General features: G+C 34.1%; 1 protein-coding gene across 1 annotated transcript in view; it reads right to left on the reverse strand.

The window, feature by feature from the left end:
* LOC120325946 (dynein beta chain, ciliary-like) overlaps positions 1-14,989 on the reverse strand; it is an 87,687-nt gene that overhangs the window by 24,976 nt on the left and 47,722 nt on the right. Inside the window, exons 78-97 of the mRNA XM_078111380.1 lie at positions 14,284-14,467; positions 13,108-13,270; positions 11,979-12,078; positions 11,524-11,730; positions 11,149-11,289; positions 10,599-10,848; positions 9,547-9,606; positions 8,859-9,048; positions 8,416-8,662; positions 7,808-7,954; positions 6,875-7,045; positions 6,458-6,615; positions 5,730-5,858; positions 5,448-5,545; positions 4,682-4,824; positions 4,419-4,493; positions 3,753-3,936; positions 3,243-3,316; positions 1,235-1,355; positions 326-481 (exon numbers count right to left, since the gene is read on the reverse strand). Coding sequence (XP_077967506.1) covers positions 326-481; positions 1,235-1,355; positions 3,243-3,316; positions 3,753-3,936; positions 4,419-4,493; positions 4,682-4,824; positions 5,448-5,545; positions 5,730-5,858; positions 6,458-6,615; positions 6,875-7,045; positions 7,808-7,954; positions 8,416-8,662; positions 8,859-9,048; positions 9,547-9,606; positions 10,599-10,848; positions 11,149-11,289; positions 11,524-11,730; positions 11,979-12,078; positions 13,108-13,270; positions 14,284-14,467 — 2,998 coding nt within the window. The remainder of the gene's footprint in view (positions 1-325; positions 482-1,234; positions 1,356-3,242; positions 3,317-3,752; positions 3,937-4,418; positions 4,494-4,681; positions 4,825-5,447; positions 5,546-5,729; positions 5,859-6,457; positions 6,616-6,874; positions 7,046-7,807; positions 7,955-8,415; positions 8,663-8,858; positions 9,049-9,546; positions 9,607-10,598; positions 10,849-11,148; positions 11,290-11,523; positions 11,731-11,978; positions 12,079-13,107; positions 13,271-14,283; positions 14,468-14,989) is intronic.

The raw sequence follows: 14,989 nt of genomic DNA on the forward strand, positions 1-14,989 counted from the left end.
GATAACCATAAGCTTTTATTTACACTGTGAGCAAAAGATGAATATTAGGTCGGATATAAACAATGATATCGAAGCAGAATTATCCCTTCATCTATCATCTATATGAATAAAAAAATTGATTAGATATGTAATTCCAATCGGAATATTTCTTTAAATTTTTGTGTTAACTCTTCTCAAAGATAAAGAGCTAAGCGGGAAAAATACACGCATTCCAAAACTGAGTGCTATGTTTAATAAAATTGACTTGCTTTACAACTAACCCAAATATATGATTAAATATTCATAATTAGTACTTAAAATTAAGAATCTCAATGTTAAGAGTCACCTGGTTGTTGTGATGCTGTGAACAATTCTTGCAACTGCTCAATAAGTTTTTCGCTGGTTTGAGTTGTTTTCCATTGTAATGCTGATGGATGTATAGAGACTAATCTTGCCATATCAATGTCATCTGGCATTTCAGCTTTCAGCCATTCTGAATAATCTATAATCGTAATGTAATGAATACTAAAATTGCCAATTAATGAAAGACAAGGTACAATTCATACCAAATGAAGGGGTTAATACAGCCATGTCCAACTCAAATGCCTTCTGATTTTGCCATGAGACAAAAATTAAATAACATGTCATACACCATAAATTACAGTTTAAATTTGAAATATGACGAATGTATATTGGCTTAAGATATAGACACCATAAAAGTTCATTTCTTTAGCTAGTGCAAATCTGTTTCGAAACTTTTCCAACTTTTGAATATCCACTGACATCTTTGACAATGCACAACATAATTGATTAGCCATGTTCTCGTTCTTGCACCTGCTCCTATTTGAGATTTTTCACTATTGAGGAGAAAGGTTCACACAAATAGGATCTCCCTATTGGTGACTGACATTTATTGTCACTTGCTGTAGATCGAGCAACTTTTCATCAACAGCGTAATTTTTGTAAAAAATTTTTATTGCTCAAAAAAGGGTACCTCAAATCAGTGGTTGCCTTTCAATCACTGAGTTCAAGTATATATTCCGCTGACTTCCATACCGGAGTGTAGAATGGATTCATGAAAATTTTAAATAAAATGTGGAGTACTTGTTCCAAATTATTGCTACGTTCCAGACACAATGTTGCAGCTTCGAGTCAGCTATATGGTTCGGTCAAGTGATTATGGCGCAATATCACATCACAATACATAAGAATGATTATTAAATGAAAGTATGAAATTAATAATTTAATATCTTACCTTTGAAAGACATTGTGGAAGGTGGTGCAGGAATTTCAACATTGTGTACAATAAACTTTGAAGTGCTTGGCTGACTTATTGCTTGTGAAATGACATCTTCAAGCAAAAGATTCATGAAATCCTAAGGTTACAAATAATATAGTGATTATGTCAAATGTGATCATCATAATTGCAATCTAGATCAGTGGTCGGCAACCACCGGGCCGCGGCCCATCGCCGGTCCGCGGAAAGGTTACTGCAGGTCCGCAGAGAGGTAACACAAAAACGAACAAGACCGTAACAAAACCTCTACAATCTAATCACAAACCCTACGACTAAAAAACAGCACCCAACATTAAAACAGACAAACACAACACCAGGGGTCGGAAAAAATTCGGCCCGCGAGCTAATTTGTTGCGGCCCTTGAACGACCCGACATTTAATAAATTAAACAACAAATGAATCTCAAATTTATTATTGTCTCTACACGGATATATGTGGTGACAAGTGCTGCTGTACGGTGCTTCCTATGTAACAAGTAGCGTCAGTTGTATGTCGTTCGAGTTCATTTTGATTTCTAAAACTTGAAAATGTCTGGAAAACGGAGCGACGCGGGTCGAACATTCCAAAGCGCTTGAACGAAAAAATATTTTTCTTTCTTGCGCATTCCAAACCGGTTTGCTCGATATGCCTAGTCAGCATCGCAGCTGTTTGGGTTTTAATGTTAAACTCGTTACGCAACGAGTCGTCGAAAATACGACCCCGAGACCTGGTACTGCGCCTCAGCTCATCTGTGCGACAGTGCAAAACGTGTAATGTGCAGGTTCGGAAAAACATATGGCCTCGAGCAGCTTTATCTAAAATGCATTACACTTAGATTAAATTTCGTACTCGCTTGTCAGATCATCATTTGGACAACGAGTTGCCATAAAAATATCATCTTTCACATTGATAATACAGTACATAAAAACAATGTATCGTTGGATAATAAAAAAAACGCCACATATACATCTCATTGGGACAGGCTTTCAACACAGCAATAGAAGGGTAGCAATGCAAAAGCGTCATAATTTGAAGTTTAATTATGGTAGCGATTGTTCGAAGGCAAAAATATTGCGGCCCGCGCGCTACCAGAAATGTTTATATTTGGCCCGCAAGTACATGAAGTTTGCCGACCAATGCATAACACTATTGAGCAACATGTCTGATTTCATAAACAATTGTCATGTTAGTATGTCGCAATAATGGTGGGTCAATTGTTTTCTCTACACCCGTATAAAAATGTCTCTCATCAGCCCGACTAAGATATCCCCAACAAAACGATACAGGCATTGGTAACTTTCCAGAAATCTTAATGTGAGGCCTGGTTTTCAATATTGATAACTACAAAAACAAAATATTGAAATAGGCTGGAAGTAAGAAACACGTTATGTGTGTCAATGTCGACCATATCTCGAATATGGGAACAGTTAATGGCCATCAAACAAATACAGACATCACATTAAATAGCATAACCGTCGTTTTCAGTATATTGTCAACATAAATTTCCTAATGCGTATAATTTATTGCATAGGCTTAGTTCGTTTGTATAAAGGTGGTCCGCCAAAAACTTGGTCAAGCTTTACCGGTCCGTCACTTGAAAAAGGTTGCCGACCACTGATCTAGATCATAGGGCTTTTGTAAAGATGGTATAGAGAGAACAAAATTTAAATGGGAATAAATTCATCTGTACAACTTTACAAAATACATCAACATGAAGAGACATTTAAAATCTAAAAATCTATAAGTTTGAATTTAAGAAAATGCATTAGTCCTGTGTGAGAAAATCAACAACATAAAATCATTCCCAGAAAATGACTGGTTTACATTTTATACTTTCAGTATTTCAGAAGAAAATTGACAATGACAGACATTGCTAATTCAGTCAATACTCTATCCATTGGTAGGTTAACATAAAGAGCAAAGTTTTTTTCATAATGGGGGATGTATAACAAATTTGATTATGAGTAATAAAGAGGGAAAGAAGGACCTGATCTTGTTGACATGTAATCACATCATCATACAGATTTGTAATAAGTTGTATGCAGTGTGCAACTCCAGATTCTGAGTAAAAAAAAAATATGAATAAATGAATATTGGAAATTTTGTTTTATTGTTAGTCAAATAGGTGTTGGGTACGAGTCACCACACGCAGAGTCAAAACGAATCACTGGCTATCCAAGTCACTGTACCCCCAAGTCAAAAGTCAAGCTATATTCAGCCAAAGTCATGATGGATGTTGCGAAAGGCAGTGAAATGAATCAATATTTGTTGAACGGGCATTTATATAACTTGAAACCTGCATCTTGCATCAAACCAGAAATACTTTACAAGCTAGTGAATTCCCAATCTATTAAATTCAAATTTTTGCTATTTCAGTAACATGACCAAAACTATCTTAAATTCTTTGGTCAGGTTTCTCTAGTGGTCAACCAAGTGATTTTGACTGAATAAATCTAAAGTTCCTAGCTTTCCGAAAATTAATTAGAATCATGTTTACCTGTGACAATATGTGATAATGCTTGGTGAAGTACAGAGTCAGATAGTGCATAACGTCGGGTTAACCCATGCCAACCAAAACATTGTCCGGTCAATGCAACACAGTGACAGACACAAACAGCATAAAACAATGCACTTGATGATGCCTGCGATTCTGTTATCGTCGTCAATAAGGCTTCAGGGATCTAAAATAAAAACAAACAAAAAATGTATTATTTTCGATGTCACACTTTTGGAATGTTGAATACATCAGTATGCACATAGGTCTAAATATGGTGACAGAGATTGTTGGTTAAAAATATAGGATTTAGAAGCCCTGGAGGGCTTCGATGTGCTGATGGTAACCCTATGTCCCTCACTTGCTATGGGTGTAATGCAGGATATATATCTTAATATTCTTAAAGATATGCTACACTAAGCATATGTATATATTTGGGATTGGTATATACTAATCTAAATTTGTGTGTTTTACTTGCAACAATTCATGATTGAAACAAGAGTATTAAGAATCAAATTGAGACAATATGATTGGCTACTTTAAATAAAACATCAACTTGATTCAATGTCTTAGATATTTTTTCACTGACATTTGAACATTCTCTTATTTTGCTCTAAGCATTATCTTGTGAACATTATTCAATCATCTATAAAAATTTAAAGCGTTTACCTTATCCAATGAACTTATGAGAGAAGATTTAAAAATCTGAGTAGCTCTAGAAGAAACATCTGATTCAACCGATGGCTGAAAAAGCAAAATAAATTCACAAAAATATCACCAGCAACAATGCAATGAAATAACATACGGTACAATTTCCTCAATGGCACTTGAATTTTATCAATTTATATTAATTTTAATCGACATTGAAAGACTGATATTGAGATAATCACTAACAAAACTTCATTCAATAACATTCAATACTGTATACTTACCAATGAAATATCAATTAAAGATTTCCAAGACAATTTATACAAATATTGAGTCATTGTTGGTGGCAGAGTAAGACTTGGCCGTGTTGTCAACCAAACTAGAAATCTTGGTGCTTTGCTTTTCTTCTCAGCATGTTGTGCCCCATCTGAAACAAATTTAGAAGCTACATGCATGGTGATCTTAAAAAATGAAAGGGAAACTCGAATACCAAATGAAATAAAAAACGAAATAGAACTGATGATACAGATGATATTCTCTCTATGATATTCTTCTATTGTGACAAATAATTCAACTCCAGGGTAAAAGTAAGAAAAGCTCAAAGTAAAATTAAAGCACATTGTTATGTTGTGGTTAAAAATATCTATGGTAACTCAATCATTTTATGAGAAGTTTCTCACTTTTGCTTTGACATGACTCTAGGCAACAGTAACGATGAGAAACTGATTTTCAAATAATAGAAATATTTCCAGTTTGATATACAGAATATTTAAACAACAGAGTGATGTGTTTGGCATAAATTTAAACCCAACATATTTAACCAATGCTAACCTAGTTGGGTCCAACATTCCAACGATCACATCCACCATTCAATTTCATACATTTTAAGCTGTAACCTCAAAACTGTACAGAATTTGGTTTTTGGTTGCAATGGTACTTCAAAATGTTTATCAGTTTAAGTTAAAAATCGGTTCAAAATTCATGCATATATACAATTTTATTGATGAAACAATGATATCAGTTTGTCTGATATATTTACAAAACTTGTACCTCCATCTTCTTCATTATCTGCAATTCCACCAAGAATACCACTTTGTCTACTAATGTTTCCGATTCTTGCCAAATGAATCTGAAGATCTTCAAAAAATCTGTTAATAATGTGAATATTATAAGCACGTCAGGTTCAGATCTATGTTTCACCTCAAAGTCTTACACTGAAAAAATCCAAATCTCACATTTTTATTTAACCACATAAGCTTATTTATAGAATTCAGGAAACTTGCCCTGCTTCTTGTTTTTTCAGTCTAAATAGTCAAATTATAAAATCCATACTTGCTTGGAGCATAGTGAAGTCCGTCAATAACCAACCAGCTATCTTCTGCATGAGCTTGTTCAATTGCATGAGTAACTTCAGGTTGACAACCATCACCAACGGAAACAACATGGGCATTGACTTTGCAACTGAAACAAAAGATATGTGTTAAATATTTCAATATTGATGGCCTAATTATTAGCACACTGAATCTAATTGTTGATGCTGCATGAGATAGGATTTACATATTTATCCCAGGCGAGAGGTGAGGGATAAGACGGCTTAATCATATGAAGCCTCTCGTCCGGTTACCAGTTCATGTCCGGTATGGGATTACTTAGCCAGTTATTTGTTTTATATCCATGGACTTGATGGTGGAGAAAGCCATAACCGACCAGTAGTCACATGAAACATCCTACAATGTCGAGTAGTCCAGCAATCCTCTTGCATTTAACTTATCCCCACATGATTCGAACTTAAACCCACGCAGAGTAATCAGAGGTGCGGTGGCGAGCATATTCCTATCACTTAGTACAATGCGCCACATTGTCGAATGCTGAGCATAGTTAAGATTTCGAATAAGTAAAATCTTAGTAAAGATCCACACATATCACAATATCCAGATTCTAAGTGAGATATTATTACTTCAATTATTTTTTGAGCAAATACCTGAAACATATGATAATGTCCAGCTATATACTATAAAAATTATTTTACCAAATTATCATTATTTATATTATAACTATACCTTCCGGCCAGGGTGCGAATTGCATCTACTGGATTCATCTGTAAAGTTGCTTGAATTTGGGGATCTTGTCCATCAGGTAAAACTATCATTATTCCTAATGTATTCATCACATCTTTGAAAATTCTGTCATGATCAGGTCCAGTCGATGATAGGAATGTCTACAAGAAAAAAAATTATGGAAAGTTTTACAAGATTAATGATAAAAGCTCAAAACAGTGCAAAGTATCAAATACTAAGAATGGTACTTTATTATAGCAATTGTGCATATACAGTATACTGAACATAGCCACATCCTGTGACCATTTAAAAACTAGTAGTAACTAAGCTAGTAAAAACTAGGATATATAGTAGTTTTTGAAATTCAATTACTCATCTGACCGTGAGTCTTTAATAAAAGTAAAATAGGTTATTTTTAACCTCTTCGATGCTTGTTCCTCCTGCATTGTCAGTGACATATTTTTCCAAGGCTGGTAAAAATCTGTCTGGTCTTAAAGTTCGTATGAGAAGTAATTTGTGGAAGTCAGAATATGTTTCTGATCCATCTTCAACCTTTTGATTTTCAACAGTTCTCATTGGTAAATTCACAGCCTTGTAAAAAAAGAGAATTTTTGAAATACATCCGGATAAACATAGGTTAGGCATAACTTAATTTCTCGCTAATAAGTCGACCTAGCAGGTAAAATGAGACAAATTTTGAGTGTTTCCATATCACCACTCAACAAATCAGAAAATTTAGGCACCAATGTGCGCTCATAATTCTATATCTATGTCTGGCAAAGTCTATTAGAACGAGATCATGTTTATTTCAGTAGAATGGAAATAACTATTGTGCCGACAAAGCAATAATTTAGTGTAAAAAATGTAGCAGCAGTCAACAGCCCATTAACTGGGGCATTGCAATACCCCATGAATAAGGTGTAAAAGGTTCGCTAAATTTTTTGCTAAATTTTGCAAAACCGAAGGGCCATAAATCACTTTATCTGGCAGTCGCTGTTTTATTTTGAAGAAAAAATATACAGACCATTCAGCGTTGAATACTTAAAAATAATTTATCAACCCTAAGATAATTGTGCTTGAGAATTATGCGAAAAAAGAATGATCACGAAAAAATCAAAATAGCTTTAGCCACTCAATAAGACGACCCCAAAAAAATCAGGTCAAAATATTGGATCCATATTTCGTCTTATTAGCCAGAAAATACAGTATATCAACCATACATATGCCTGCCGTAGTTATGAGTTTACAGGAGATTAGAATTATTATGGTTCCAAAGTTTAAAATGTTGACCAAATACTATGTTCGTTAAAACATCATGTTAACGTCACTAACAAACAGATAAGATGAGCTCACCTCAGGTTGAGTACATTCATACCACTCCCTCCAATTGTCAGCACATTCAGCAACCTGAACACATATTCCTTCCAAAGGTCCAGGTAACACTGAGAAAGCAAGTAAGTCTTCCCAATGATCCTCAGACATCCATGTTGGAACAGGAGCCTGAATTTAATGTGGATTATGCAAAAATGAACATGAATAAAACAATTGACAATTGTCATAATTGCTTCCATATACAGATGATTTACAAATAAATGAAATTTACATTAGCCTAACAGTGACAGTGTTGGTGATTGTGGAGTTCAATTTTTCATTTCATATCAATGATAATTACACCTGATCTCTGAAAGTTTATACATGGACACGAAGTGTACATAAGCATTATGTTGCTAAATTGTTGTTGTTGGGGTCAATTTCAAATTTGCTATTTCATTCAAACTCCCAAAAACTTCCGAGGTAAGAGAACACTTCATTATATCAGGTTTGTCCACTAATCCTTCAAGCAAACTCGGCCTTGCCGTACCAGTCCGCAACCTTTGTGTTTAGTATTGCTCTCTTATATATTTTAAGAGTTGCTTAATTTATTTCTCTTTACCACAAATGCCAATCTTTTCAATTGTTACCTGACACTCAAAATCCTGCAAGCTGAGTGAAACTCCTCCACCAAATCCTGGGTTTCCATGAATCAACAGCGTTAATTCCTCTTCAGAAAATGAAGATTTCTCCATAGAATCTTCCTCTTCCTTGTCATCTTTTTCTTCTTGCTCTTGAGATGAAGATTCTTTTTCGTCTTCTTGTCTCATGGATGTATCAAGTTGTATGCTCAAAAGAGTGAGTGCAGCTATGTGTAGTCGATGATCTGGCTGAACACTGAAAATATATTTAGAACACACAATTAGAGAAGCAGAAAAGTAGAAGTTACAAAATATGATTGAGAGATCTTAGAGTTTTAGTGACAAAGAAGTCAAGTTAAGTAGCAAGATAAAAATAATGACTTTTAGAATAATAACTAAACAATGTACAATATACTGAAACTTTTTCAAAATAATTCAAATAATATACAAACCTATGGTAAATATGTTCGAAAACACGAGCAGTAACAGCATCAACAATTTTTTTCACATCATCAGAAGGATAGTTGCTATATTCAACTCCTTCTGTGGGAAATTGTGAAACTGTTGGAATAACAATTTCCAAATGCGATCTTTTTCTTGCAAGCTCTTCCTCAGAATCCTCTTCTTCTGTACTTATTTTACCTATACAAAAGAGTCGATGAATGTAATGAATTTTGGGTGCCACTGTGGTATGTAATTTGACTTTCCTAGCGTAATCTCAATCAATTAGTGCCACTTTGGTATGCGTTTAATTTCATAAAGACCTTCACATAGAATTCGGTTTCTAACCCTAACCTAACTAAAACCACGTCAATCAAGATCACACAACCGCAGATATCGCACACCAGGGAAGCATCAAATTTTGTATAGAGAAGCATGGGACACCAATTCCCTCAAATGAGATCACATTTCTATATAGTGCAAATATTTGTATGGATAACTGCATAAATAAAAAAAAATAAACTTGACAATGACACCCATTTATGTGTTGACAGATGACTTATCAGGACTGGTAAATGAACAGGAGGTGTAGTTCACCATAAAGCTAATCTGTCATCTGTCCTCATCTTTATTAATTCATATAGATAAAAAAAAAAAAATTTGAGAACTATTTCTATTCCAAGAAAGTGCTCCACATACCATCAGTTGCTTTATCATGACTTGCATCAGTTTCAGTGGCATCTTCTGACAATCCCTCTCCTGAAATTTAAAAATTCACCAATATAATCATGAAATTTAGATATTTGTGGAAAAAAATTCTCAAAACTATTTCGTTAATATGTGGTTGAATAAGTCAAAGATTAACTTTTTTCCTTTAAAAAATTCAATTTATCTATGAAATAATTATGATGTTAAAAAAATAACTGAGTGTATTCCAAACAAACTTATCATAAGACTCGGCGGTGTGGCGCATCTGCTAAGCGATAAGAATACGCTCGCCATCGCAGCTCTGTTTACCCTAGATGGGTTCGTAGATTCAAATCCTGTGGAGGATAAATATGTACGAGAGGATTGCTGGGCTCCTCGCTGCTGAAGGATGGTTCACATGACCGCTAGTTGGTTATGGCTTCTTTCACCATCAAGTCCATACATCTAAAACAAAAACTGGCTAACTAATCATATATACGAAATGGACTGGTAACCAGAACTGAGGCATATGATTAAATCGTCTTATCTGCTTCCCTATCCCTCGAATTAAATAAAATCTAATGTACACAATAATGTAAGTATTAGCAGGAAAAATAGACAAGAGTATAAACAAAGCTTGTTCAACTGACATACTTACATATGAAGTAGAATCACTGTTAGAAGAAAAATACACAGGTTTTATCGTGGAAGAGAAGGTGCAGGGTAGGCTGCCTATAACTAATTGCACCACAAATCGACATGGAGAATAATATTTGCCTAGATCTAGAGGGAATGATATGTGACAATTGCTAGAGCAGTAATAATCATATGAACTCTTACTAAACCACTGGTTATTCTTCTCAATCACCAAATGCATACCGAATATACATGGGCCAGATATCAGTGCGTCTCAGTAAATAAATCAAAATAAAAGACACAATCCCTATCTGGCAATGATTGACCTTCCTCTACTCTACACAAATGTAAAGAATAGAAATTTCCACCTCAGAACCTTTCTGCAAAATGTTCCCTTCATACAAGACTGTTTAAAATAAAGCACCAACCTTCCTTCTTTCCTCGTTTCATAACCTTAGATGCGCTTCCCAATCTTAATTTTGATCTTCTTCTTTCTTGTAATGCTGATTTATCAGGTGTAGGACTCGTTCCATCATCACTCAGATCTTTTTCTGCTTCTTCTTCAGCGTAAGGATTGATGACTTTAACGTCATCAAGAACAAAATCACTGTCGGTATCTTCTTCTGAATCTTCACCCACAGACATATCAAACAAATGACGGAAAAAGGGCAATGGGATCTAAAATTTAGATAGAAAATGAATAAATTGTTGTAAAGTAAAAAATATTGCCAACGAAGAGAGTGGCAGAGTTGCAAGCTATCCCCCCTTGTTTAGTTTTACTTGGGATCCATATGAGGCGGTTACACTCAGAATGCTTGAAAGAGATAAAGTTATATTTTATTTACTGGCTCAGCGGTAGCTGAATTTCATTGTACATGCTCATAATATAACAAATTTACATCCAATCAAAACTGATACACTGAGCATAAAAATAAATTTTGTACTGTTGTGGCTATAATACTTGATGATATATTATACCTGATAATGAGGATCAAGTGCAGGCATTGCTCTACATATCGTATACAACAGAGCAGCTCTCTGTGCCACAGGAAATAATTCTTCTGATAGTTCATTCAAATTTGCAAGCAGATTTGCAACTGCTTTCAACTCTTCAAATACCTGAAAAGTTATAAATTAAACAAATTAACCATTAGGAATATACCGGATTGGACACTGATTACATTATGTTGGTATTCAGAATCAACAAAAAAGTAAAAATATTGCTGACCTCATCAAAATATGTTGTATGTAACAGCTGGTTGGCAAGCATGTTATTTGAGCCATTATTTCCGTAATTTTAGAACATTTCAAATGTAAGCATTGTCCATCATAATAACATTACATTTGATGTACCTGAGTTTTCATTTCAACAACAGAAGAGATAAACTTCGTTGAATTTTCAATTTGTCGAGATTCAACTTCTGAGATAAGTTTGCCATTTAAAATATCATCAAGTTGAGACAAGGTACGTCGATGCTGTCGAATCGCATGCATGATCAGTTTTCGCTCACGGAATAATTCTGGTCGCACACGACACAAGGCACGGTTTAGCAAATCCTCCTGAATAAGATAATGATTCCTTCAAAATCATTCTTATGAGTTTAATCAAGGCTATATACATATCATATCACTTTGAAATTAGGAGCTATTTGGTATAAATGATCAATCCTAAAGTATGTATTGGCAATACAAGAATATTTAGAATACTTTTGATAAAATTGTATTGTAGAAATCATATAGTAAAATCAAGAATGAATTGCAGAGTAAATACAAGCATATAATAGAAATAAAGGCATGAAATGACAAACCTGGAGAGTTTCAGTGCTTGGTATATAGCTTATTAGTTGAGATGCAGCAATAATATTTGGGTGCAACATTGATGCAGGCTGTGCAGTGCTCATGCATAAACTAGAAAAGTGCAAACACACAAAAAGAAATGGAAGAGTAGTGAGTGCAAAACTGTTTGTGCAGCTGTTTAGATAAATGATAGATGATAAATAACATAATATAATAATAACATAACAACAACAGCATGACATAATATTAACATAACAAAGTAAGCTCAATACTGCAGGTATGTCTCATTTTGCTATTTGGAGAAAATCTCATAGCTGAAATCGTAACGTAACTAACGTACGTAAGTAGTTATTAAATAGTAGATAATTAATTTTGAAACCCTGCCATGGTGAAAAAATGACAATACATAAGACAAACACACAGGGGATGGATATTCAGCAAAGTTGTCACAATTTCAGAAGAGGTTTAAAACATAGAGAGGGAGAGAGATTTCATTATTTCGACAACCAAAGAACGATGAATTCGTTAAATAAAACAATCTAAAGTGGCCAGAATAATGTGATGGAAATTTAAAGACATGAAAGTGGGCAATCTCTCCTTGTGACTTAGAATAAAAGTGGAAAGCATGAGTTGATATCTATATTCTTGCTTTAAGCATATGAGGACTGTGATGTCACTTATGAATAAAAGTGAGTAATATACCCAGCAATATTATAGTTACAATTGTGACACAGAAAAATCTTATTTAACAATGATCAATATAATAGTTTTATCTTTTTTATTTTAGAAATAGTTTTAAATACTGAGGTGTGCAACTACAAATACTGCATGTCCCCAGCAATAAAAACTTTTTGGACACTGCAGGAATTCAGTGTGAATAAACAATGAATATTATACATTGTAAATCCTAATATTTGTTATTAGAAACACGGATTTATGAATCTTGATTCCTAAAAATCACCAACTGAACTGCAATTTTGAGAATCTAAGAATTTTGTAGCTGATAAGATAACATAGATAAGATTTGAAATTAAAAATACTTTTGAAAAGAGATAATAAAGTATTAAAGTTAGACCATATAATAATTTGTTTATACACTTGAAATATCACAAACACTAAACTTTTTAATATGGTGCATACCGGAATGAATCAGGACAAACAAGTCTTCTTCCAACCCATCTTATTGTTCTTGTTTCATCAATAGAATTTTCACCAACAACCCGTGTTGTGTTTGCATGATAAATTAAAGGTCTTAATAAATTTCCAGACTGTTGTTCACAATCCATCAACATCAATGTATGACCTGGATATTGTGTTAGGTGTATTAAAGAGACAATAGAGATAACATCTCTTTCCATCAAATACTAAGTTTATTAGTAAGCTTTTCAAAGACAGATTCAGTTTAATACATGATACCCAAGATAAATTTACTGCATTAGACTGCTCAATAACTTCTTATGCTTATACCTAGTACACACTACATATTGAAATGATGTATTGATTCATTAATTGAGTCAAGTTAGCTCAGAAGTTTTTTTTGCACTTGCATATAATTTTAAGACGATATGATGATGTTGAGAATTATGATACTTGAACACTTGAACTTCTGTTTGTGCATGATTACACCCAAAAGATTCATCTATAATGCTTCGCACAAAAGTTATGTTTGCTTTAGAATATGTTCTAAATGACTGGGTTCTGTTTTTTGGATCACTGTGTAGATTGTATAAACCATGGGTGTCAAACTCACGGCCCTCGAGCCGCATGCGGCCCCAGGGAACTTCCAATGCGGCCCTCGAACGCCTAACAACAATGGTAATATTTGGTAAGTTTTATATTTATCCGACTGTAATACATTTTTCAAACCTTTCAAAGTGAAATCGATTATTCAAACAGAAAACGACATTTTACAGAAAATAGTTTTAAAGAATTACATATTTTTTTCTCTCATTTTGACCCAATTATAAATGTTTGGAAACACATATAGATGTGAATAGCTGTTTTCATTTCTGAAATTAATCAAACATTCTCAACGATCCAAATTAAACGATGATAATGTGACCACGTTAATTAGTGTTGGTACTGTAAAATCAGTTCAGCCTGATATTCGTATCGCAATATATATCACAAACTACAGCTATCTAAAAATATGCTTCTAGTAGACATTATCAAAAACTGTTCGCGGCCCTCCGCACAAGTCCAAAATTGCAATGTGGCTCTCGAAAACCCACGAGTTTGACACCCCTGGTATAGACTACCCTCAAACAAACTTAAAGAGAAATGCAGAACATTCAAGATTGTAAATTATAAGCAAACCTGCTAGAATAGCTTTCTCCATTACCACGATCTGAGCCTGACCCATTCTTGATGATAAATTAACAGGAACAATTCTTTTGTCTTGACAGAAGACTGAGGCATACCAATCCACACCAGCTAAATATGGATCCAACAGCAAAGGTGGCCGTTGCCATGTTGTGTGCAAGATTGCAGCATTTTGTAGCTGTCAAAGGCAAAAGTTGGAAACACATTATTGCAGATTAAGCTTCAGAGTGAGTACAAACAGTCACTCAAAATTATATAGCTAGTTGATCAAAATAGATATTTATTTGCTGCTTGACAAAACCTTCTGAGCTTATTGCTAGGGTTGAGCACATTCGAACACTTGATGGTTTCAAAATCGAATCGAATATTTTTTTCTAATCAAATCTCGAATACCTGGAGGATATGAAATTTATTTATAAATTATAAAACAAATGAATTAATCAAACAGTTGTCTGAAATTGAGAAATTCATCTTGACCTTTGGCGGCCTAAAAAAACAAGCTGGCGGTAATTCGAAATTTTGTCTGAACCAATTGAATATTTAACTACACAATTCGAAATGACTAGTCTTACTTATACTTCTACCAGGGCAGTTTCTCGCATTCACAACAATATTACTAAGAAAACAAAAGTTCACTAGAGTTCTAATTCAATGTATACATACCCAAGCACACATACAAATAAAATGCATCGAAAAATAA

The sequence above is a fragment of the Styela clava genome, chromosome 4 (genome assembly GCF_964204865.1).
Source record: "Styela clava chromosome 4, kaStyClav1.hap1.2, whole genome shotgun sequence".
Taxonomy (NCBI): domain Eukaryota; kingdom Metazoa; phylum Chordata; class Ascidiacea; order Stolidobranchia; family Styelidae; genus Styela; species Styela clava.